Source organism: Aythya ferina (assembly GCF_964211825.1).
Source record: "Aythya ferina genome assembly, chromosome: 3".
Taxonomy (NCBI): domain Eukaryota; kingdom Metazoa; phylum Chordata; class Aves; order Anseriformes; family Anatidae; genus Aythya; species Aythya ferina.
The window spans coordinates 81,067,681-81,094,748 of record NC_140298.1 but is presented as its reverse complement, the minus strand read 5'-3'; the positions used below and the strand labels follow the sequence as shown (position 1 = coordinate 81,094,748).

The 27,068-nt window shown below is 36.6% G+C and overlaps 1 protein-coding gene across 7 annotated transcripts in view; it reads right to left on the bottom strand.

Annotated features, from left to right (window-relative positions):
* L3MBTL3 (L3MBTL histone methyl-lysine binding protein 3) overlaps positions 1-27,068 on the bottom strand; it is an 87,932-nt gene that overhangs the window by 46,787 nt on the left and 14,077 nt on the right. For all 7 annotated transcript variants that reach the window (XM_084515276.1, XM_084515277.1, XM_084515274.1 and 4 more), the window contains 7 exons: positions 16,574-16,685; positions 14,443-14,602; positions 13,300-13,438; positions 11,295-11,379; positions 8,928-9,019; positions 4,718-4,822; positions 2,922-3,057 (listed from right to left, as the gene is read on the bottom strand). In XM_084515276.1, the coding sequence (XP_084371402.1) occupies positions 2,922-3,057; positions 4,718-4,822; positions 8,928-9,019; positions 11,295-11,379; positions 13,300-13,438; positions 14,443-14,602; positions 16,574-16,685 (829 nt within the window). The remainder of the gene's footprint in view (positions 1-2,921; positions 3,058-4,717; positions 4,823-8,927; positions 9,020-11,294; positions 11,380-13,299; positions 13,439-14,442; positions 14,603-16,573; positions 16,686-27,068) is intronic.

Sequence of the window (27,068 nt, the reverse complement as noted above, 5' to 3'; positions counted from 1 at the left end):
CTATCTAAAGTGTTATTCAGATATGCCACAGACTACAATAGCTCCGTGTAACCTTCTGAGAATCTCATATTTTCCAAGACACCACAAGTAATGAATCCTTTACTTCAGTCTCTCCACATCTGCCTGTTTTAATTTTAAATATTAGCTAACAGAAATTAATCTCCAAGTACAAATAATGATACTTTTCTTTATGTTCTCCATCTCTTGTATTAATGCACTATAGCCGTAGACCGGCCAAAACCATTCTTAAAGCAATGTGGTTGGTATAAAGGCTTTAATTCTTCCTTGGCAATTCTAGAGAAAATTCAGACCTAACTCAAAGCTCACAGCAGACAACTCCCAACACACAGGAGACAAAACTCCCACCTACTGAATCTACAATAGGATCAGGTACTGGTATTGGGACAAAGCTCAAAGAAAATTAATTTGTGTTGGTAGACAGTTTCTGGACAGCGTGGATCTTCTAGTCATTACGTAAGAAAGGAATATCTCTACCTCCTACATTATCTATCACTCAAGAAAGGACTGAAGGTCAATTTGATCAAGCCACTGTAGATATAGAACAGTATTCACTAATTAAAACCACAGGTTTCATTAATTTCCAGTCAATTCAAAAGCACAAAATGTGAATGCTAACTGACATTACATAATTTGTTAACTAGGTAACGGTCTTGTTTTTTTGTAATACAGCGATACATTTTCATCTTCTGTGAAACTGAAAATTCTTCTCACTTTGAACACTCTTCTTGATCATTTGTCAGTAAAATTTTATTTTCAAGAATTTATGAAATTACACTTTTAATTAGGACTAGATATGTTTCTGGAAATGTTTGAGTTCTGTAAAGTAGTATTTTATATACAATGCAGTGCCCCAAGCTGCTGTAACTGGTATTAGCTTTAGTGTCAGTACAATCTGCAATGGGCACCAAATAGAGAGCACTGTTAAAATGTGATACCACAGCAAAATATAAGCAATCTGTCTACCTATCTGTTGATCCACTAGACATAAGAAGTTTCAGAGGAAACAAAAAATGTACTATAAATGAAAAAAATCTGCTTTTCCTCAAAACCTAATAAAAATGCACAAAAAACTCCAACAACCTCAAATTGAACTCCCTTCGCTTGGAATAACAGAACTCCACAAATCTCAGTAAAACATAAGCAATGAAAGACCTCCTGCTGAAAAACTAGAAAAATATCTTTAACTGATGAATGGCCAGTTCCTCCCACCTCCTTCCGATGTACAGTACCGCTTGTTCTCTCCCATTCCTTTTCCATCCCATATGCAAGCTGAGCTTGCACTGGGACAATGGAAGAAGTCCCACAAGTAAGGAACAGGTTTCAGGAGCCACTCCTCAATAATCAAAGAGTTTATTGCTCAGGTGAAGCAAAGGAGCCAAGCTACACAAAGGGCAACATACTTTGCTGGTCTTGGATAAAAATACCAGAGAATGATTTTGTTATTTAAAAGCAAGAATATGTTCTTGGGGGTAGTAGGAATTACATAGCTGTGCAGGACGACAACCAGATTCCTCACAAGTACTTCCATATTTCCTTATCTCTCTCAATACCTCTGATAGGCTCCACGACTTTCCCAAGTAAAAAGAGCTATCCACTGGTTCAGTGTGGTGAAAAACTGTACTAAACTTAAACTTACAAAGCTTGCTGTAATAACATAAATCACTCTGTAACTCATTTGCTACATATCACTACAGTGAAGGCCAACCTTCTGATAAAATCTGATTTATGTTCAAGAAATTGCTATTTCTACATAGCTAGTTATGCAGAACTATGATCCAAAGAAAGGTCATATACTCAAGTGGCAGCATGGAACACTCTTGCCCTGGAGCCTGTGAGAGGCTTGTGGAGTTCTCAAATGAGCTGCAGTCCATGCTCCTTCCTACAAGCCTCAGGTGCAGAAATGCCATGTTCTCCCACACTGGGAAGCCCTCGGCCCATATATTTTCAGTGGCTTTACTCTCACTTTTCACACCTGAGCACTTGCATCCACAGTTTTATAATTCTCTAGAATGCATCTTCTGACTCTGCAATCATCATTCTGCAGACTTTCTAAACCATGTAATTCTACCCTCTGTATGTCAAAACACCCCATTAATTTCTTATTCTCCTGTGTTCGGGACTTGCTCCCTTTAACCCCATTTACTCCATTTCCCCCAAAAAAGGGAGTCTATTTGTCCATTTTGTCATGGTGCTGTCCAGTGCAGATGCCCTCTATCCACCAAAATAAAATAGTTATATAACCTTAAATGGAATATTTAAAGAAGAGAGTTCCAAATATTTCAACAGACATCTGCCATTTAAAAAACCTATGTACAAATTATGTTTTCAGGTTGTAATCTTCACACTGTTTTCTCCATCCTGATCTGTTCATTACTCTGTCTCCCTAAGCTTAATCTTCAAGGCAGAAGCACACAATCGTCATTAGTCTATGCCAAAGTATGTATGTTGTTAATTTGTAATAATGAAAATGTTCTGAGACCCTCCGCTAAAGGATTCTCAGTTGCCTGTGAGATCTCTCTTTAAGCATACATGTCACCAAGATGCTCCTAGTTTACTTTCAATAAGCATTCATTTGGGAAATATTTTTGTTGCTTAACTTTCTTTCCTAATGCCTTATGAATGACTTTTATGGTTTGTTTTATTTCTTGTGTTCTCTGAATTTTCACTGCATAAAAAAAGGCAGGATTTCAACCTCACGGCTTAAGGCAGAATTTAGTTTGCCCTGTTCTAACATTCTGACTAAAAGAATAAAAACAAAACAAATCAAAACAACAACAAAACAAACAAACAAACAAACAAAAACAAACAAACAAACAAAACCAGCACAACACTACAGCATTACATAGATAGTCTCAATCAGAGAGCTATGGAAAATGCACACATTTCAAACTAAACAATACCTTTAGGTGGGTGAAGCTTGTGACCTGTTTTTTCACACCATCCAACAGGATGAATGTCTGAAGAATCAGCATTCACCCAGAAATCATAACAATCTGGGTATCCATCAAAATGGAGTCGTATTCTGTAGCCACAAACCTAAAAGCAAGAATGTACAACATACAAAACATAAGATTTAAGATATCTGCCCTACACATAACAGCTTCTGTTCAGTATGAAGTATATGAATATATTCTTAGCAGCCTTTTCTGCTCAGGCAAACACTGGATGAATAAACTCACTCGATAAGAAAGAAAGCTTGACAAAAAGCAAAGTATCTGAGTGCCTCCTCTTCTGGTAAAAAGCATTAAACAAGAGCTGAATTGTTCAAAAATTGTTCAAGAGCTATTATTGTTCAAAAAAATTGAAAACTGTTCCAGCCCAACATCAGAATAAAATAGAAATCCTAGAGAAGACCATGGATACAGCTGATATGATCATGGAGAAAGTGCAGATAATGTTACTTTGAAAGTACCCTGGTTAATCAATATGCAAGAGAGCATTGCTAGAATGCCAACAATGATTGTGTTAAACATGGTCTCCAGAACTGTTATGACAGATATGCCCCAGAACTTCATTATTCCTTAAAGTATTAAGTTAATCACCAAGTTAAAGGGAAAATCAGGAGATACAATCCTTCTTTTCTGCACTGAAGTTCTCTATATCTTCCTGAGTGCCAAATGCCAAAACTTTTCTGCAGTCATCAGAGGAATTCTCTTAACATCACAGCCACCCTATTTTATATTTAATTTACACTCTGACATAACTTTCAGTTTGTCACCTTGGAACTTATGACAGGTCACCCTGCCATAAAATATGACCCATCAATAACTGCTAAGCACCAGGTGCACAGGAAATACTCATCTACTGACGTACCATTCGAAAGAAATTAGAAGAGATACACAGAAATGGGATATGGCCATGGGCCATGAAGAGATTCAGAAACAGGAAAGAAAAAACCCATGTTATTAAAATATAAATAATGAAATTAAAGCTGCCTAGAATACCAGTGCATTTGGATACCAGTGTATCATCCAATACAGAGCAGAATACCTACCTATTCCTTTTTCCCTGTTTCAATACATAGAAAAAACAAACAAACAACAAAAGGAACCTTAATGTGCAAAAACTCATGTAAGGTATGTTTAAAAAACATACAAATTGTTACTGAGAAGCTGGATCTCATCTATATTATTAAAAGCAAAGAAACTTCTCATGAAAAAAGAAACAACACTTCATAAGCCAGGAAAAAGGCAAACTGAGTTTGCATTGTATACTAACTTATAGAGGCTGCCAATACAGGCAATTTCTAAGGCAATAAGCCTGAAAAAAAATTTAGCACAATTGCAACACAAAAAAGAAAAGTTAGTTATTTGTATCAGTGAATGCACCAACAGCAGTACTATCAAACCTCTATAAAATTTCTAAAAATCAGTTGTCATTATTATTATTATAATAATAATGTAAGTTGTAATAAGTTGTCATTATTATTATAATAATAATAATGTAACACTCTTTTCTCTAGCTGCATATGTTAAAGGTATGCAGATAACCACTGCTGCATGGTACTGGACATAATCATCACATGTTTTTCAGGCAGATTTAGCTTATTAGTTTAAAAGCTGTCTTCTTACATACAATTTCTGCCTGTCTGTTAGAGAAGACAGAGCACTTCCAGCTGCTGCTGTTTCAGCTGAATTTCTTCTGTGATCTTGCATCAAGGCTGCTCTCAGTCCCCTTTCACTGTCTGGGAGCTTACCTCAGCCACTGTGAGAACACAGTAGATTGACTGGTGCTCAGGATCCACACCCTCCAGCTTCATCCCTACTTTGAATCCATTTTTGTTGTATGGGAAAGACTGATACTGGAATGGAAAAGGACAGTTTCAATATTTTTGAAAGTATACCAAAGACAGAATATCTTCATAAGGAAAAGAACAGTGATTATTTATTACTCATGTTTCTGAAGGAACTAAAGGAACACTTTAAAGTAAGTTTTGCATTTTTAAAAATGCAACCAAGGAAAAGAGAAATTGATGACTGTTTGAAAAATGCATTGATATTAGAATGACTTAAGGTTTTGGAGTACTTCAGAAAATTACAAGGAATCAGCAAAAAAGTTACATAAGAGAAAAAAAGAAAAGATGATTTGCCCTCAACTTTCCATTAATTGTCAATAAAACATTTTAACAATGTAATTATTTTTTTTTTTCAACTTGTACAGTGACACTTCAACACCTTTTTGTTGGACATCTTTCCTACAATAAACAGAACAGTGAAATTCTATTTTGCCTTTTCTATATCTCAGGTCACCAACGATGAATGGCAAAACAGAAATACAAAACATTATTTCTACATATTCTTTAATGTTATTTCTCATTTATAAGCTCATTTTCCAGGAATATTTTTGCATCAGTAGAACATGATTATCCTTGCATCACACTACAATGAATCCAGGAAAACATTTTTTTTTTTCCAAAAAGAAAGTGAAACAAGGCTAAAAAGAATGGATACTTTCAAGTGGAAGGCATCAGCTTCCCTGTTTCATGATCTCTGTCTTCTATTATAGAAGGAAACTCCAGCTTAAAAGTTAAATTAAAGGGAGGGAAGGGGAAAAGAAGAACATCAGAAAAACAGCTGCCTAAAAACAAAGACAATTTTCCAGGGGTTACCAACTTTACTGCCAGTTTCTATGTCCCAAACAGTTACTGATAAAACAGAGGTGAAGCATCACATGTGCTCCCCCTCCCTTTTGTTTCTGCCTTTGATTAGTGAGATACAGGATATTCGTCTTACCCTAAGGGGCAACTCTTGTTTATTTATACAGAGAGTTAAATATTGAAACCATTTTTGTATGCTTCTGATATCACTGCACACCATGATTTAGTCAAAAATTCTCCTTGAATTTAGACAGAACACTAACAATATATGCATTACCAAGTAAAAAACAAACATATTTATAGTTAAAACAATATACAATCCTCAAAATGTTTAGAAGAGAAAGAAGAAATACATAGGAATAAGGAAGGAAATAAAAATACAGAATATACTTGTGTCAAAATATCAAAAACTCTGCTAGGAAATAAATACAGAAAAACATAAAGAGGGGATTCATTTTACTTAACTTCATATTACACATGCTATCCAGCCATCTACAGTACCTCTGCAGACAATGGAAAGGAAGGGAACTTGAAAGGAAGGGAATCCTCTTTTTGATGGCTTTGGCTGTAACTCATCTGAATAATAAATCCATGAGAAAAGGAAGTAGTGCATGGCACAAGGGCAGGAATATGCAGTCAAGGGGAAAGGAAATGGAGAGCTAGACCAGTTGAAATCATTCTACCACGGCCAGCTAAGACGTGTAACCACAGCTCTAAGACTACCTAAAAATAGGTTAGATCATTCTGTAGAGCTCAGTTTAAGAGATCAGAGTGACTGACTGCAGTACATGGATTTGAAAAGTTATTTCATCTTAACAGTGCCATGTTTAATGTATTTCTTATCAAAGAAATTTTAAAGAAATTACACTATGCATAATTCTGTATATTTCCTCACGATGAAAGTAAAAGAAATGCAGTTTTTAAAATCAATAAACTGGATTTTTCAAGCTTATCTTGTTGCACACTGTTGCAGTTAATGCTATCTACATCATATCTTTACAGATAAATTATTGGTGTAAAATTGAAATGTTGGAACTACCGACACACTGAGGACCAGTGGCCAAAAAGGTAACTGAGGTTTTTCAAAAGCAAGTACAAAGAAATGTACAAAGAAAAGATACAATTAAAAAGTCATGGATCTGTTTATTCTTTCATCATTATAATAAGCAATGAAAACTTCAAATTCTACAAACAATACACCAAAAATTATGCAATTATCACACAGGTATTTCTTGAAATATGAGACATGAATTATTCACTATTATTTCCATTGTCAAATTTAAAACTTGTAAGGCAACACAATATTTCTGTTACAACAAAATAACACAACCTTTAGAAGACTAGTAACTTTAATGCCAGTTAAGATTTCAATTTTGTGCATTATTCTCATATCATACATCACCCAAGGTAAAGTCTGTAACAAATGTAGTTATCACACATTCTGATAACAAACATTTAAAGTTACATTGTTAAGGAGAGGTACAAGAAAAAAAAAAAACAAAAACAAAAACAAAAGACAAGAGTAAAGGTAAAAGGAGTCAGCAAATAAGCAGATGACAGACTGAGGATTAGAAATGTTTTTGTATGGTGCAGGAACATAGACCAAAAACAGAACACTGTGTCAGTTGGACACTGAAGAAAAACAAAACTCAAGGGTCAATAATTTCCGTTTCCCAGAACAATAACATCTTGTCAGTCACAGCCTAGAAATGAGTCTAAGATTTAAGTAAGAGGGAGTGCCAAGCTCTCTATTATCCTAATCATTCCTGACAAAGTGTACAAAAACAACAACAACAACAAAACAACTGTTGAAAAGTACTGCTTCTGAACTGGGAAAAATAAATAAATAAATAAATAAACTAGTTCTCATAATCCAAATAGAAATCGAGGATTCAGAATTGTTATTGCCGTTTTTTGATTTGGTTGGTTGGTTGGTTGGTTTGGTTTGGTTTTAACATTACTGTTTTTCTGGTTTGCTTGGAGTAATATTAGCTGGCCACTTCTGAGTGCTATTAAAAATGCTCTCTCTACTACAGGGTTTAAATACCAAACAAAAAGCTATCCAGGGGATAAAGACCTTAAAAGTAAATATAAATAAGATGCATCAAAAGAGGAACGTACTCTGTGAGGAAAATGAAAGAGAACAGAACGTCATCACATCACTCAAGGCTTTATCACTATGCACAGTGCCCAGAAAGGCTGGTACATGCCTGGGTGCTGCGACAGCAGTATTTCATGGAACTTTAGCCAGGCAGAGCAACACTTTTAAATCTACATTTCAGATAGAGACACTACTTACCAGGATTTTTTTCTTGTCAATTTTTCAACCAGTGTATAGCACAGGGGGATACAATAAATGATGGTCAGGTAACTGTTGTTCTTGCACTTAGATATTTTTGGATTCTGTACATTGCAATCTTAGTTCTTTAATTACTTTTGTATCTCAGTAATGTCTAGAAGAACTAATTAAAGGTCAGCACCACACACACACGTAAGCTGAAAAGCTGATCTCTGCATGAAAGACTCAATAGTTGAAGTATAAGGCAAACAAAAACAAATGGATGCAAGAAACAGACTCCAAGGCAGAATTATCAAAAAGCAGTATCGTAACTGTTAGAATTATACATTGAAGAAGTATAGCAGCTGAGACATGTTCACATGTTTTGCCATCTTTTGCAAAAGAAGAGAACAGCATGGAAGCTTTAGTGATTTGCATACAGAGCTCTCATCCAAGCAAGAGAGGAAGCACAAGGGGAAGCACTGAAATGACACATGACAAAGACTACGATAGCAGACAAAGGACAAGCAAGAGATAATGATGTGAGGTCCAATCAGATGACAGGCAAAATTGGAACACGGCAAACTAGTATCAGATGTAATAACAGAAATGTAACATCAGCAAGAGCTGCAAAAAGACAGTTAATATAATCCAAGCAACAAGCTCTGACGACCTTTGTATCACCTTTCTAAACGTATTTAAAGAGAACGAGACAGCATGGAAAAATGAGGATACATATCAGATTTTTAGCCTCAGAAATTAGAAGCAAAGGCTAAAACTAGCAGATTTTGGAAAAGCATCTGCTTTCTATAGTCTCAGCTGACAGCATTCATCTAAAACCACAGATTTCTTTGAAAAGGCAGAAAAAGATAACTAATTTTACACATATTCTGAATATTATATCTGACGGACGGCATTACCTTAATCACATAGGTCTACCACTACAGAAGTGCAAAATCTTCAACTTTCTTAAAGTTGATTTCCCTAGAAATGTCATGGTGGTTGATTAATTTCAACTCCAGAAGGTCATACCTCTTTAAAAAGCTTAGTAGGTACTGCAACAGCCTTTTCTTCCTCCAGATAGGATGCCCAACACCACGCTTGCTTTCCTTTAGAGTGTACAGCTGCGAAGGATAGAACAGCAAGAGAATTCTCTAAACTAATTTCTCAAGAAAACAAAAGTGCATAATATACCTATCTCAAATCTACGTTTTATTAAATGCATTCATGGTGTTTCTCTGGATTAATTTCAGGAAGAGTGGCTCTGTAGGTTCAATGGCACTAGGAACATGAAGATTTGTACAGAATCATTTCCATCATTTCAAATCTTGACTAGTACCAAGAAAAAGCTGTTTTACATGATGAGAACAGCTTGTGTAATCTTGCCCTCTGTACCTTTTTGTTATTCCTCCTAAGAAAGCATTAAGATGTACAATTTGCAAACAATTTGCAAAAATCTTAAATGAAGACCAGTGCAAATCACATAAAGTAGGTCTGTATTTTTAAAAAACTCATCAGAAAAAAAAAAAAAAAAGTCCATTTCAGGAAAGTATTTTCAATTGGATAGCAGTCATGACATGTTTTTTTTAATCTTAGTTGAAATATGTTATTCTGTGACAGTATTCATCACTTTATACTTTGATGGTTTTGGGTAGAAAGGCAGTGATTTAACAATAATTTTTCTAAACCTTCAAAACTGTCACCACAGCTTCCTCCCTCCCCCCCCTCCCCACCCCCCCCCCCCATCCTTTCCTTAGCATAAGATGGAAAGCTCCAGTTTCAGGTTTGTTCATATAGTATGAACACTTGCATATACTCACATATGCAATATTGGCTATAGTTCATCTTAAGGAAACAGTAGTGAGTAGCAGTTTTTAGGCCTTGAAAATAAGGCACTAACTGCACTAGCAAAAGCCAGGAACTTCAAAAACAGATGGTTTGTGAGGCTGGCCATGCATGTATCTATTTTCATACACTTCCACTCTTTTCTACTGATCTTTGCCTAAATGCCTCCTTCTGTACATGTAGCTTAGCATTTCAGACTATAAACTCATGCCATCAGGAGGATTCCTCACAGTCCACAGTATGATTCCAGCCTGATCCTTCATGCAGGCTACTCACAATACAAATAAGCCTCTTAAGTAGCTGTCTGGCTAAGTGTTTTTATAATTAAAATGTTCACTATAGCAATAGTGATGCCAAACTCTCCTGAAGAAAGCCAGTAATTTAACCAAAAGACAACACATTTCAGAACCACAGCAATTGCTCAGCACTACTAAAGCACATTCATTTTGTTTGTGATTTACCCAGCTGATTTGCTGATTCAAGAAATGTGTTACTTGCCACAATAATACACTGTTATGTGTTTGGTTCTGAATATACAGTGTTCCATTACACCACAGCTCATGTGCTGAGCTGACACTCTGCCTAATAAACAAAAGAAATCCATACAAATCATTCTGTCACTGGACAGCAGTGATTTCAAGATTTTCAAGCTTTGCGCTTGTATCTCTCATACTTCATACAGCTTTGGAAACAACTGTAGTAATGATATTTATATTTCAGGAGTAATTTTATCTCAGGAGGGGGATCTTCTGTGACTTTTACATGTTGCATCTTCAATCACTGTATCATCTATCTAGAGCTCAGCAGAGCTACTTGGAGCTCCGTGCTGAAGGCAACTTCTGGTAATGGCTCCCAGTTTATCAAAAGAAATACCCTGGAGGGCAAGATGTTCTGGTTGGTGTGTCAGTGAGGTATAAGAGTTGATGATTCTCTGAATCTTCCTGAAAGTATCCATCACGTGAACAGCTTGAAAAAAAACAGCACTCATTTAAAATATGTTTTATTATGCTGCTTCATGCAGCATATTTCCCTTTGGACTGATTATAGCAATTATTTCTAAACAGTTCCATAAATGTGTCTATTTCCAGCCATACCATAGATACAAAATTGATCCCCAAGGAAACAAAAGTAAACTTTCACTTCTGCTTAATACATGTCTTTCAACATCTGGGAAATCAATGGGCCTGATTCCCTTTAATACCAGAACTCTTTAAAGGGATGAAAGAAAAAAGCCTCAAATGTGCATCAGTTACACTTACACTTACTTCCTGCTTCTCCACACTGCCAGGCGTATAAAAACTGGCTCTTCGTAAAAGGCAATCAATCTCCAAGTGATGTTTTTTCCCCCTGAAGTTTCCATTTGGTTCCCTCAGTTCTTCAATCCTTAAAACTTAATTACTATAAATAACACTGGGTCTGTATTTTTACAGACTGACAAAAAACGTATTCAAGAACCAATAAAAATTCAGTGATACAATGCCGGCAATTCACAGTATGAGATGGATATCACATAAATAAGCGATACGTGAGATTTTGTTTCATAATCTAACTTACTTTGTTTCAAAACTGTTATTTCCCCTTTTCTTTTTCTCCTGGCTCTCTGTGAGACTCTCAAGATCCTTCCTTCAGGCTTGTCCTCCTATATTAAAAGAGTACAATAATCATATTAGTTCAGAAGTCTAATGGCAAAAATGGAGACAACCAAGGTTTAACTCTGACTTTATTGAAAAGGCTCTCCACTATCTCAAACAAACCTGTAGATATCTAAATACAAAGCAAGCAACCAGTGACAAACTTTAGCAAGCACAGTGGAAATGACAGACAGAAGGACTCCAGCACCTGGCATTTAGCCAATGAGTCCTGTCTAAGGCTGAGAATGATCACCAACCCTTTAGCAGGGCTGCCTGAGCTGGAGATAAATACCAATATCTTTGATATGTTTTCACTTCCAAAACAACTTAAAGGAAAACCTCTCACAACTTTAATCTTTTTGTTGTTGTTGTTTTCCTTTCAAATGCATAATTGGTTGACTAAACATAAAATGGCACTGATCCTTTTTTTTTTTTTTCCTTAGTAATAGTTGTCTTGGCACCTGAACAGATGAACAGAGTAACTATTCATTTGGAAGGGCAGACTAACAATGGTAAAGAAGCTATCCCCTAACTTTTCCCTAAGACACTGTCAGACACAGAGACTCGAATTGCCTTCTGACACCTCTGGTGTTTCCTGCTTTTTCACAATTTTACAAATGCAGTGTCCTCCCCTTCTCTCTCCAAACCGTGCTCCTCCCAGTAACACCATAGCTATTGAGAGGAAAACAAACATTATGGGAAAGTACTGCGACAGGTTTATTTGTTGGTCTCAAATGGAGACTAATTCCAAAAGGAAAAAAACAAATAGTGCCCCAAAGCTCATTACACTGTAACATAAATCAAAACCAAATCCCAATCCATTTTTGTTTTTTTAATTTTTCACTTTCACTCCTTCAGGAAATACTCCACAGACGCCTGGCACAATGAGAGATTTTGCATGTATGTCCTCCAACAGCACAAGACAACACACATGTAAACTGGGAGCCACGTTGAGGTTTATAGTGGGCAAAAACACCTAGAGTATTCTGTAAAAAAAACAAAGCTGTTAACTCTGTGCATGCTTCTTCTGGATCTCTCTCCCTATATATACATACGTATATGTATATACATTTAATTGTGCAGGGCTCCAGCAAAGATATCTCAAGTACAGATGAAATGTTTCTCCTAAATTCCATCAAATAGTTTTAAGTAGTAACTGTCACCACAAACCAGAATCCACCAAAAGTCTATTACAGAACAAGCAGGGCAATGACAGCAAGAGCCACATGGGTTTGCTCATGGTGAGAAAGCCTTGAAAGTTAGATTACTCATCTTGGTAAACACATTCAACACTGGACCTGGATACTTTGTTTGCTTCATGTGTTTTTTATATCTTTATAATTACCCACACAGAATGTGGTAATCACTGCTAACTGTGTGTTGGAAGAAATCAGACAATTTGCATACAGTCCCTCCTGAATCAAAAAATAAAAAGTCCTGTTAGCTGAAAGGATGAACATCAATGCTCATCTTTGGCTATGATTTTCTAAGGCAAATTACATTACAAAAATCAAAAGTACACTCCACTTAACCGTAACAGAGTTTTCTTTACAAATAAATTATTTGTCTATAATCATTTACTCATGTGCAGAGTGACAAAGTAACAGATGTTGGGAAACATTTAGTCCTGTTTTTCTATACTAAAGTCATAGCAAGTCTTAGCATCATTTTTCCTTTAACTTCTTTTTATTCTGTTCTAAAAAAAAGAAAGGAAGAGCAAAAAGACAAATGCTATCAGTTCATTGTCAACAATTGGAATTCACTAATGAGGCATAATTAAATTGGAAGGGGAACCAACTACTTATTGTGATTTTAACAGAGCCATACAGTCACTTCTCTTTCTAGAGTGATGAAGTTACTGACACTGCAATATAAGGCAAAAATCCCACTAAAATGTTTGCAGAAATGAGTTTATGATGCATACTAACAGTTTCAGTGGGATTCTCTTTCTTCTCCCCATTATCCCTGGACTCTTCTTTGAGAGGTAATTTTGCTTTTCTTTTCCGAATGCCTTTGGAATCATCTTCCCCATTGCATTCCACATTGGGCTTTTCCTCCTTTGGTTCTCTATTACAAGAGCAACACAATAACACAAAGCCAGTATTATTTTACTTCTCATACTCATGACACAAGTAAAATGTGAGTAAATCTAACAGTCAAGTGTTTCTAGATCCTGGGGTATTATGCATAATACATTCTTAGAAAAACTACTGAAAATTACATCTGTCAAAAAGTAAGCTGAAAGACCACAATAGCAACTGCAAAAGGAAAGCTGTCAGCCTACACCAAACAGGTTCTGCATGTTTTAAGCAGTTTGTCTTTTCTCATGTACCATCAAATCTCACAGATTAACAAACTGAAATGTTTAGGACTACAAGGCAGTTCATGGAAAGAGAAGAAAAGGTGATTATTAAGACTGACAAATCCAACTGGAGAAAGCTGGTATGTGACTGTACAAATTGCAAAACAAGCAATCAGAACTGAAAATGTTAAAGCAATTACCTAAAAATAAGGAAAATGCACAAAATCATAGATGTTAACAATTGCCATAAAGTAGAATACAACACAGAATGGACCTACTAACACAGGTCTTCCTTTATGATGAGATGAACTGCACCAGCTGAAAGAAAAGGAACTGAGAAACCACACTATGTTCATGTTTTCACTCACTGTCATCTATAATACAACACTTGAATTTAATTACAATTAACTTACCACACCAACCATCTCATTACTGATTATCTTAATTCCAATGATTATGAAACAGGGTAGGAGTCTGACAGTGATTCACACATCCCATAGACTGTATCACTGTTTGCATCTGACAGCAGAACACAGAATTCTCTGAGCAAAAAAGATTGCCTTCAACATCAGTGTTAGACAAAAAGCAAGTTTCATAATGCACTGAGTCCAAAACCAGTGAAAGAACATTACAAACCGCGGGAAATTGACCAAAATATGGCTGCTTAATATATCTGTTTGGCCCACCAGTAATGTTTTATCCCACCATTTTTATCTCATACTGCATTTATGCCAAATTCTTTGTATCTATGCTTTATAATAGCACCTACTTGTTTTTCACTTGCTGGGCACATTTCTGGCTGCAAAATTTCCCTTCAGGAACAAATTCTTCTATGGTACCATAGCGATAACAGTTTTCACAGAAAACAAGTCCATCCATTTTTGCAGTTTCCTTCAACTTTGTGGGGATCCCTGTCTTTTCTGAAAAGGCTGCACAATGAAAAAAGTAACTTCACTTAGGTAGAGGTGATACATTTTCAACCATACTTTCAGCTCTTGCCAAACAAATAGGATACCAAAGTCATGCTGCTCTTGTTAAAATGAAGAAATGAGAATTAGTGTCTGTATGGGGTCACATCCATACTATTAAAACTATTAAAACTAAACTAAAACTATTAAAACTATTAATTTCATGCTTCTATTATCACTGGCACATTGACACTGCTGGTGTTGCTACTCATGGAAGGAGTGAATTTTGTGATACACACACACACGCTGCTGACTATCCAGTCATCACTGAATGGAGTTCATGGAGTTCATCACCTCATGTCCTGCTGACATGCCTAATTTGTGACCTGAAGGGTCACCTGAGGAGTTATCTTCTAATAGGTCATTAATAACTTATTCCTGAAAGTAAATTAGTCACTAAATGTTACAGTCTTTTACTACAGAAGCTATTGCTCAACTCTTCTGGGTTGAACAGAAGTTAAAAAAGTAAAGTAAAAACAAACAAGCAAATAAACAAACAAAAATCTAATTTATAATGAATAGATTTTCAAATATTGAGTTACTCATGATTCTAAGCTATGATTTTCACACAAGAGGTATGCAGCCTAGGAGAGGATGCTGTTTCTTTTACTCACAGGCAAGCATGCAGCATTCTAAACTTCTCCAGTTCCTAGAGCAGGCTGTTGACTTTGCACCCGCAAAAGGCACATTTCAAGTCACCATTTCTTTTGCTTGAGCACCGAACTGTTTTTAAAGATGGAGTCAAATGAACTCTTGTGTGCAGACTATCTCCACCAGAGTAATACATTATTTATGGGATAATGACACTCCAGTGTCATTAGAGGTTCAAAACAACCATTTCCTCTCATAATTGAAAATATTAGCAATATTACATCTTTGGGGAGCAATAAATTAATCAAGGACTATGCAAGATATTTGTGATGATTACTTAATATGTTTACATGCCCTTAAACACACTTTAATTCAGTAGTGAGATTTATTTTTTTTAGGTTTACCAGACTGTAGGGGATGAAATTGCATGCTTTGTTATAGGTAACTGTTATCTCTCAGCCTAAAGATACAATCTGCTGTGCTACTATATTATCGCATTGCTGTCACTCTCATCACAGATTTGAATCTTGAATATTTGAGAAATTATCGCTGACTTGGAAACCTATCGAACAAAATTATCTGTGGTCTGAAGCTTTAGACTTCATGGCTGAGGTCCAAAGTACTTTCCCACTGGTATAAGTGTTTCAATTATTTGCAAAAGTGGAGCTGTAAGTAATCACAAAACAGCTGTGATATTCCCTTTCATGATATTCCATCACTGCCTCAAAATTTTCGGAATTCTGACCGTGTAAACTAACTTTATTTGCACAATAAAGGTATTTACTTACATCAGTACTTTAAATCAAGGAAACATAGTATCTCATTTAGCACCTTATTTTGTAGACAGATACTACGTACATTGAGACTGGTGGTAGGAGTTGAGTAGCAACCAATATTACATGAAGGCAGTTTACAGACCTCAGTCACAAACAAACTGTAGGAGGTTAGTAAAATCTGTGGGCAAGCTGGAAAACCAGCTTAATAAAAATAATATCTAAAAAATTATGAATAATTTAGAGTAAGATGTTGACTTCTTTTCAAATTAAATAAAATGTAATAGAAAAATACCAGTTCTAAACTCAGAAAAAATTAGTTAGAAAAAAAATATGGCTGTAGTTCAACTTCAGATGTTTAACAGTGGAATTATTTCCTTTTAATTTAAAATACATTTATTTTCATAAGTATTAACACCCCAAGAAACAGGTAAGATCATCAGAGATACTCTGTGCATTAAGTGAATAAGTTTATTTTATTTTGGGGGGCAAAATAAAACAGTTTTTGAAAAACTGTTATATTAAACAAAATACAATCACAGAAAGTTGCAGTGACCTCTTAGCTGACCTTCTTGAGCAGTTGGAACCATCCATGTTGTGGTAGCAGTGGCCTTTTTAACATTTTCCATCTCAGTTTCATCCGTAATCACCTCCAGGGCTCCAAATTCATTCACTCTAAACTGGTAAAACAAAACAAATGGCATGAAGTACAGCAAAAATTTACTAATGCTTTCTTGCAGCATCTTCTTCTATTCACCTAGAGTTTTTACACAGTATCCTCACCATATTCTGTGTTCCAATTTCTAAGTGTTTTTGCTTATCCCCAAGTAATCATAAACAAGCATTATTTCTGTAAAGCAAAACACAAACTCATTTTATTATTTAAAATTTTAATTTAATGTAAATATCAATACAGATGCATGTACACGTATCTATATCAATTATTTTGATATGTAGCTGAAACAAAAGAATCAAAAAATCAGTAATAGAAATTCATGGGAAAATCACCAAGCCATATGTACTTCATTGCCAGCAAAATAATGTGCTCTGGTCACTGAGTATTTTCATCAAAGAAAAGGGAACTGAATATCAAATACAAATGCTTCACTGAACACAGAAATTTCAGCATCCTGCAAAACACCATACTTCTCTGCTGTAAAGTGCCCGTAAACAAACATCTCAAGGCAGTTTATGAACTGTTTAATTACACGCTGAATGTGATATTACTGTCAGCCAGAAGCAAGGCTCAACAATATCCCACATGCTGGGCTTACACAGGACCACTGTGAGTTATACCATCCTGCCGCCAGCAGAAAAGCTTCTTCCAAATGCTGTAATAATTACAGTGCTACCAGACGAAAATAAACCTCCAGCTTCCTAGACACTACTTGGTTTGCAGGCCCAGCTGGTTGTATAGGTTGAACTAAAGGCAGTATTTTGTCTATGACAGTCTACTTAAAATAGCAATGGGGTGTAACTCTTAGAGCTTTACCACAGGTCTCCATTAGTGAGATGCTGTGACCAAAAGAGATCAACAGGAAAAATTAGGTCCAAGAGAGACTTTCAAAGCTCCCCTGCACCCACCTGCTGGAATACTTCTTCAGGGCAGTAGCATAAAGCATATTTGTTTCTCTAATTAGACAATTTAACATTGAGAAAATCACAGAATCACAGAATCACAGAATTTTCTAGGTTGGAAGAGACCTCAAGGTCATCGAGTCCAACCTCCAACCTAACGCTAACAGCCCTCCACTAAACCATATCCCTAAGCTGTACATCTAAGCGTCTTTTGAAGACTTCCAGGGATGAGAAGGGGAACAATTGCCTGGCATTATATCCACCTCCTCCATGCCTCAGGAGGGTCCAGGATGAACCATGTCCACTTGAGCTATCACACTACCCTGCTGTGGTCTGATACTGAAAGAAAGCCATTCTGACTAGAAGCAAGGGTGAGATTCATGACTTAAATACCCTGGCAGCATTTTCACTAACATAGGCTCTCCAGTCTCAGCATTTGCAAAGAGTCCTACAAAAACTACCAGCTAAGAAATAATTAGCCGAGCAGAGGAAAAGGAAGAAGAGGAGGACCACACACACGACTTCTGGAGCCAAGTTATTTACTTATAATCAGCTACTTTCACAACAGAAATGCAATTGTGGACAAGCTGTCAATAAATCCTTCTAGACTGAATGACTATGAGTTCAGCTTTGAAAGGCCACCAAATGCAGTAAGTAACACCACACACCCATACTCAAGTTTGTAGACAGACATTTATGCTACTCCAACGAAAGAGAAGAAATGGAGTTACCGTTTGGAAGAGGATCCCTGTGTCTCACAGCTGACTTCAGTACCCCATCTTGTTCCTACTTTTGCTAAGCTACTTTTAGCTATTTCTACTTTGTCTGCTGCCTCAGAAATAGGTGAATGCTACGGCAAAACCTGGAATGTTTCTACAAGCTGCAGTACTGCTACACTAGCCACCTCAGCAGGCAGGCATGGATACAGACACAAACGCCACGCTGCACCAATAGGCTGCACCCAGGTTACTGACCAACTGCTGCAAACCCCTGTGCCTTTACACAACGTCAGCTACAACACATGCACACCACAGGTATTTTTGAAGAGTCCAGTTAATACCTGGAGCATTTCTGCATGGCCTGATCAGCATTAAGCCCTGACAGCACACGCACATTGCTTTTCCACTAGGGCTTTCTGCAGTACACCAATGCATAACTCTTGTCATTCTGCCATCACATGGCCTTTCAGGACTTCAGTGGGCTGACTGACACATTTGAAATGCCTAAAATCAGGCAACTTGAGAGAAGGCTCCTGGCTACCCTATGACTTGTTCAAAGCAGAGATAGCCTAACAGCTGGGCCGTTACACCAAGCTGGGCTTAGCGAGGGAGTGTGGCTAGTACTGTCTTCTGTCTCAGTGGGCAGGACAGCACAACACCGCCTGTAGGCCAGCGGCCCAGTCTGGTTCCTGCAAAACTTCTTTGTGCACTTTGTGCACAGCCTTGTGCAAAAAATTGGGTGTCAGGGACCTCTCGCTCAACCCCTGTAAGTGTTCAGACACTAACTTGTTGCAGACAATGACTGCTTTTGCTTGCTGTTTCCCAAACTACAACTTCAACACGAGTTTTCAATAGCTGACCAGAAAAGTGCCTTGGATCTGGGGAGTCGTGCTCTGATTTTGATTTTAGTTGGGGAAGAGCAGCAATGGAAAACTTGTGATGAAGCTTAACTGCTTAAAATCAGGGCAAATATATGTACAGAGCAATACGCTGCATGAAGCCCTTACAGCATAAGAGCTGCCAGAACAATGTGCCAACTAACATCTACTATTGGAAGCATGACAGAAAAAAAAAAAAAAAAAAAAAAAAAAAAAAAAGCTCTCTTAGAACATTTCCTGTATTTTGTTGATCCAAGTTCCAAGATAAAATATAACATGGTATAACATGGGCATTCCTTCCTATATAATCTTCACTTCTTCATGTATTTCTTCAGGTGCCTTGACAGTCTGCAGGCCCAAGCTGGTGATACAGAGAAGGAAATGGTGGCATTGAGCAAATCTCTGTGGAACTACCAAAAGCTTTGTGAGAAGTAAAAATGTTTTTCTTAGCCACAAAACTCCTTAAGTAAATATATAAATTCGCATTAGGTGACAGGAATTTCCTGAAACCTCTCTTCTTTAAAGCACAGTAAAATGGATGGAAACAGTCAGGCCATTATCAGGTACTTTTAAAATAATCTCACAAAGAAGCCTAATTTTTGTCACTTCACTGTTTAAAAGAAAATAAATTATAAAGGTTGTTGGGTGTGAATTTAATCCTGTTAAATCCAGTCTTTTGTTAAATATGTTTGCAAATGTTAAGTAACCTTTTAAGACAATCCTCTATCCCATCCAATGGAAAGAAAGGTCTTAAGAAGACAAGAAGAAATCTCAACAGGTTTCATGTAAAAATAAAACACAAGTAAAATAAAAACAGTAAAATAAACAGAAATAAAAGTAACAATTGATAGGAAATTTCACTTTCCTCCTACAGGTGAGCTGCAAGGGCAAGAATACACATTTTAAAGTTATTGCAATTCTTTTCATTTAACACAAATGTGTCATAAGCTGGGTTGGCAGAATGAGTCCAATTGTTAGCGGTTAAGTATGCAACACAGAACTTACTTAACTACCATGTTCTGTGGTTTCCACTGCTAAAGGATCAAAAAGAAATTAAACAGCAACTTCTAAACATACATACTTCCACTGAGATACATTTTCACATCCTCGGGAAATGATGCCCTGATACACCAGCACTTCAGCTTATGTGTGTCAATTTAACACAGGAACATTTTAATATTCATACAGCAAATAAAGAACACATTGAGAGAAATCAAGGTTTAAATAAATATTGTTCAAGCACTAAAAATAGTTTCCAAAACATTTCTGACTGTCCACACATTAACTTCTTCTACAGGGTTCAAAAATTACTATCTATAAATATTTTTTTAATTAAAATTTCATTAAAATTTACACAGGACTGGAACAGGTATCATAAGCCACTGAGATGAAACCTTTGTTTTCTGCAGGCAATTGTAGCAGCCAAAGTATTTCATAAACAGTTCAGCTGCAAAGGCAGAATTGCCCAATTTTTTGTAAACTCTACTGAAAGTCTTCAATGTTCTTTCATGCAACATTTCTTTAATGTTCTTTCTCAAAACAACAACAAAAAAGAACAGCTTTCCAAAAGCTCTTTCTCAAAAAACCTTCTTCTAACTTTCCATTTACTTTATTCACAGTCAGTGTATGCCTACTTATTCTTAACACAACATTACTCCATGGATTAAACACCCCTTCCTTCTCCACAGTGCTTACTCTCTGGATATACATCTGAAGTTAGGAATTATGCACCCCCAAGCTTCATTTTGCCAGGCTAAACACAAGCTGCTTCTGTTCCTCATGTGAAAGTGGTACTCCAGCCTTTCGATTAGCCTTGCCTACCATGTGCTGCACTCAGCTGAGAAATTCACTTTTTCTCAGTGAAAGGGGTCCAGAACCTGATAATGCATAATTCTACAGATGGATTTCCTCTGTCCCTTTCCAGTGACTTTAGGACCTTTTTATTTCTAATAGAAGTTATCTGTGTTATCATGCAGGCTAGGAGGCATTCTGTAGATTTATTTAGGGGAATTATATGTTGAAAGGGCCTTTAGTTATCTTGTTCCAGATTTCATAAAAATATTCAGTATTTGTCATTCAATGTGAGATGAAAATAACTTTGCACACAATTACAACAGTCTACCATATTGCAGATTAGTTCTTAGAAACTCAAACCTATTGGGAAAAAATATATACAACCCATTCTAAATTAATTCCCTGCTACTGTATGTGTCTACTTCAGAGCAACAAAGATCAGATTAACTCAACATACTGTTACTTCTGCCCTTTTAGGAATATGTGAGATCTCATCAGTACACAGAGATATCAAACCAGAATAAAGACTACTATTGTTTTCTATGAGGTAAAAATATTATCTGGGAGGGGAGGCAGAAATAAATAAAAAAAAAATAAAAAATAAAAAGAAATAATTAAAAAAGGCAAATCAAATGCAGAAGACAAAAAAGGAAAAAAATGAATTTTAATACACTCTAAAATAAATTACAAAACATGGCCAACACTACCATCTACTGGGCGAGATTAGGACAAAGAATTCATTGCAATAAATACAATTGTTACTGCACTCTGAGAGTAACTTCAAGAATAAAACTTATATTGACCACAAAGCAGTGTGATTGTGGACTAGCTCAGATGCAACCTGAAAATTTTGTGTTCTCCAAAACAAATAGATTGGGTAAATGCTCATCATGTCTATGAAATAACTAGACTTAAGTAATGGAATTATACAACACTCTGTAAAGAGGACCCTGGGACACCAGGAATACAAAAAAACTATACTCTGATCTCTACCTAGCAAACATTCCTGATTTCAATCTTGAACATCCCCAGTGATTTCAGTGAGACTGCTCATACAAATTAAGGCCTTTCTGGCATTCTACAGCTCTTCCTCTCTTCAGAGCAAAGGAATCGCCTATAGACATTGTATGTCCAACCATTTGCTATTACATGCCAAACTTTTTTAAAATATTATTTAATCTGAATAAGTTAGTAAATGTCAGATTCAACTTGTTTTTTCAACTTGTCTATTCAACCTGTCTATTCAACCATACCCCTTTTGCTGTGTGTATGTCTGTGATAAAGTCTTCACATGAATGATTGCATACTATTTTTTCCACAGAACCCCTGCCTCAGGCACAGGCTGGATAGTATTCAGAAAATGAGGCAGCTGTCGGGTATTTTTATACTCTCTCTTCAACTAGTGATGTCAGTCTTATTTACTCTCCATTGTTTGGAAGCAGAATGACTGCTTATTTTCTTCAAACAAACAACAAACCTGATATAACAAGGAGTATGTATTTAAAAAGCTTGAGGCACTCTATCAATTACTGTTACAATGCATTGCAAAACGACTCCTAAAACAGTATGTCTGTTCTCAGCCACTCACAAAAAGAACAGGAATACCTCTTCCTAGCTCTTCATCAGTCTGAGAACCCTGCTCCCGGCTTGTTTCAAAGTCCTTGTCAAGCACCTGACTTCTGGAGTTTGCCTGGTCACAAAATTTTGATTCTTTCACATATATAGAAGGTTAGGGAAATGAGTCCCAGCACCTGGCTATTCCCCTCTTTTAGAGAAGAGGACAGATCCAGCCTGCATGCTCCAACATGGCAAAAGACGAACAAGCTAAGTAAGATCCTGGGCTATTTAGAGCTCCCTAAATCGTCATCAGCATAGATTAAATTCCACACCACGATCAACAGGCAGTGATTTTGATCCATGACCCCCAGACTGGAATCACTCATTTCTGTCATGATGCTCTCAGCAAGGAAGTCAGGTACTTCAAGCAATCCTCAATTGATTTTAAGATGCTTCAGTACCACTGCAATAAGCAGATCCTGCAGTAATAAAGAAGAGCTAACAATTTGTATCCTAAAGCAACCTTTCTCTCCTATCCTGGCAGGCACAAACAGGAAACAGTTGAAAGGACTACTATCAAATTACAACTTTCGCCCCCCAAATAATAAAAGGGACATTTTCTTTATCACTCTCAGCTGAAAACCTAGGTACCATCAGCAATTATGCACTTTTAGAAAGAGAGACTGACATACATATACCTCTAGTGAGAGACTGACATTTCCCCAAACCTCAGTCTTGTCTGGAGGAAACTTAGCTATTAGCTACTCTAGTCTTAGCCATTTTCAGTCTCTTCAAACTTTTCCCTCCAGATTGCTCAAGAATTATCTTAGCACCAGAAGGCTTCTCTGTGATGTCTCCCCACTGCAAACTCAGTCTGTCTTATCTCCACTTGACTAGGAAATTGCAACCAAAGAGGTTTTCTTAAGGTAACACATAAATCCATGCCAGAGCCAGAAGTCAAGGCTCTGTTGGATATGTCAGGACATATTTATGCTCCTGACTGCCAAGATGCTTATTGATCCAGAACTTGACCTATAGAGCACCCCTGGCTCCAAATTATTGCAGCCAGAACATTTCTAAATACCAGATGTTAATATCTCCCAGGGAAACCAAACAAATGACAAATACAAAACAAATGGCTACCTGCCAAATTTTTGGTTTCAGTGAGTCGTTCAGCACCACATAGGAAGGCTGTGATATGAGCAAATGCAGCACCAGGCCTTCCCGTGTGGTGTTGACCTGCACCAATCACAAAACTATTCCTTTTTCTTCCTGATATCCTCTGCCTGAATATTTACAAGTCTAAGAGTATATACAGCAAACAATGCAGTAGAAAATCACTATTTAGTAAATAACCATGTTTCATTCCCATTTCTTCAGTGTAGTAGAATTTGTGGTAAAATAGCATGTGATCCAATAAGTAAAGACTACGATCATGACCACTCATGGGGAAGCCCAATTAAAGATCCAAAGGCAAACTTAATTCTGGCATTTCTTTACTTTGGAGTTTTAGTAGTTTTAATAGTGGAATTTCCTGGCTGGTCTTTCTTTTTTACAAGGTCGAAGGTAACATGACATTTTATCACAATGCACAGAGTTAACCAAAAATCCATGGCAATGAAGCACAGAACAGGCTGAGCTTAATTCTAATTACATTAGAATGCAAGAGAAGAAAGGCATTTCCAGGTGGTGAAAGACCACTAGGTACATCTGCTGGGGTTCACATGTGATCTGAGAAAAGTCTATCCTGCCTTGCTTTCTCCTCCCTATACTACTCCTTCCCAGCTTCCCTGAAAAGAATCCAGCACCTCTCTTAATTATGCCTTCCTGGTAGGACAGTGATTTAGCTGCTGCCCATTAGTTGATGTTTCTTGCAGAAACCCTCAGCCCGATGGAGAACTGACTCTTTGAATTTGAAGTGTAGCCCATGCTACTGCAGGAGAAGAGAACTGGCCTTACACAAAGAAAGCACTGCAGTTAGTCACTGCCTGAAACACAGCCGGTATTTCTGCCTTATAATCACATGAGAAAAAAGTAACTTGTTTTCAAAACGTTAATTATCTCACTACAGAGTGAATAGATTTCAGAACAGGCAGGTGGAGGGATGCATGCTACTGTCTTGAGCTGTTGCACCTGCTAAGTCCAAAACACAGCGCTCTGAATCTCAGCTACCTTCCTTACTTTCTTGGCTGAAAACACCCAGCACTGCTCCTTAGCTGACCATTATTCTACCATTCTTGATCCACTATTATAGCTGTTTTTCTGCAATATTAGCTGCCTAACTCTATCTACATGTTAATTTCTTTATTTCTCTTAATTTCTTAATTTTTGTCTCTTTTTTTCAGTGCAATCACAATTTGCAAGTTGGAAATGGTGACCAAAACTCTGTCCATGCGGTATGTAACAGTTTACTCTCAAAGTACAAGCACTGGAAATCAAACTCATTATGAAGTACTTCATAAACTTATGTCACCATGATAGGAAGTAATTATAAATTATTACAGCTTTTCCAATTTAATGAGTACATTTAAATCTTGAAGTGATTGTGTTACTGCCTGCACTCAGTACATGGACTTCAAGGAAAAAAAAAAAGTATTTCACATTCACATTCACACCATGCAGAGTGACTGTTGAGCACTGACATTTTTCAGAAGAGCATATATTACTTAGTCTGCCACATGAAGGCATTCTGTGATTTGTAAACTATTTTAAACTGGAATTCACGTTTTCTGTTTTATTTACACATCTTGAAAGAACTCCCAATATACAATGCTAAAATTTTTCTTCCTGGTCTACAGTGCATCATGCTGTATAATTTTTAATTCTCCTTTTCCTCTGTATAATTTGAAATTCTAGCATTTTCCACAAATATTCACTATTCATCTGTCATAGAGAATGCTCAAAACAGCATTCAAGAAATATTAACAATTTTAAGACTATTTTTACTAACAAGTTTTAAGTAAATCTGTTACGAGAATGTGTTTCTACAGCCTCCTCCAATTATGGATGACAAAAATCTAACAATTAACATGGCACAAAATCACGGGAAGAGAACATATTCAGCATTTTACTGATTTTGGTACAGATGTATACATAAGAGACCACAGGATGGCTGAGAACAGAGGCTTGACATGGCTCCCTCATTTTCATTAAGCTAGGAAATGACTGCCCCCTGGTGCGGTGTATCTCTCTGAAGTCTAGTAGGCATGAAACTGGCCATAGGATTTTATAACAAAAAGGAAAAAAAAAGAATAATTACCTATATCTGGTTGTTCTTCTGCATCATAAGAAAACTTAAATATGAACAAAGTCTAGAGAACATTGAGAAAAGTTATTTGTAAATATTTCAAGTGTTTGACATTACTTAAAATGGTTTTCACCAGTTTCATTTATGGAGGAACTTGTATTCACAAAAATGAAGTGTTTCTTTAAAAAAGTGGTTCCTTTTGCTAGCTACATACAGCTATATCAGCTATGCTTGCCTGATAACCTCTGTTGATGGGGCTGGGTATGTGAGCAATACATTACTACAGAGTTCAGCTATTGCATATTATTTATTGCATAAAAATCAGGAACTCCAATCTATTACCAATCAAGAAAAATACAATCTTTGGTTTTGTGCACACGGCTACTACAGGGTTTTCACTGCATTTTTCAATTGTATTTCAATGTAAATACATGGCAATGGGTCTTTAGTGGAACAAGGATATTAAAATTTTTTTAAAGACACATACAAGTTTACAAGAAGTAACTGCTACATAAGGCCATTTTCTTGAAGTCTATAACACAGTATTAAAATAGGCTTCAAACAAGAAAATTCAGGTAGACCATTCAAATCAACCCTATTATCAGAATTCCACAAAGAGCATGATGTATTTTCTGTGAGCACGTTTACAGCTTCAACAGATTAGTCACCCTTTTCATTGTCATTATTTAGAAGCAACCCTGAAAAATAAGTTGTTACAATTCTTTTGAAAGCTTAAAATCCTTACTAGTCTAACACGCTTAATTGTTTTCTTATTTACATGAATATCTAGTCTTCACTGAGTCTTGATATTCTCTGGTCCACTGAGCTCCTCAGGGTAATTTTGCATTGTTGGAAAATATTCTTCCTTCAGTCAGTTTTAGAATGGCTTCATTTCAGTTTCCTAGAGTATCTCCTTGCTCTTGCATTACTAAAAACAAACAGACAAACCAAAATGCTACCTGGCCTGTCATCTCTGAAGAATAACCTTTCATTATTCTATGTACATCACCATCTCACCTATCATTGTTTCCCTAATGCCTGGCCTAAAGAATGAACCTCTGTCCAAAAATCTGGTATCCTGTTTGTGCCCTAATAATCAGCTGGCCATAAGAACAACATTAAAATGAAGTCCAGGCTTTCTTCCAGGATGTGAAGAATCTTACATGATTTCTTGAAATTACACTCAGCTACACCTCCCTAGTTCTTTTACTTTCTTTGTGCTTAGTAGAGCTTTCCCATTCCTTTACTAATTAATGACCCAACCTTTCCCTCTGTTTTGTTTCTTTTGAC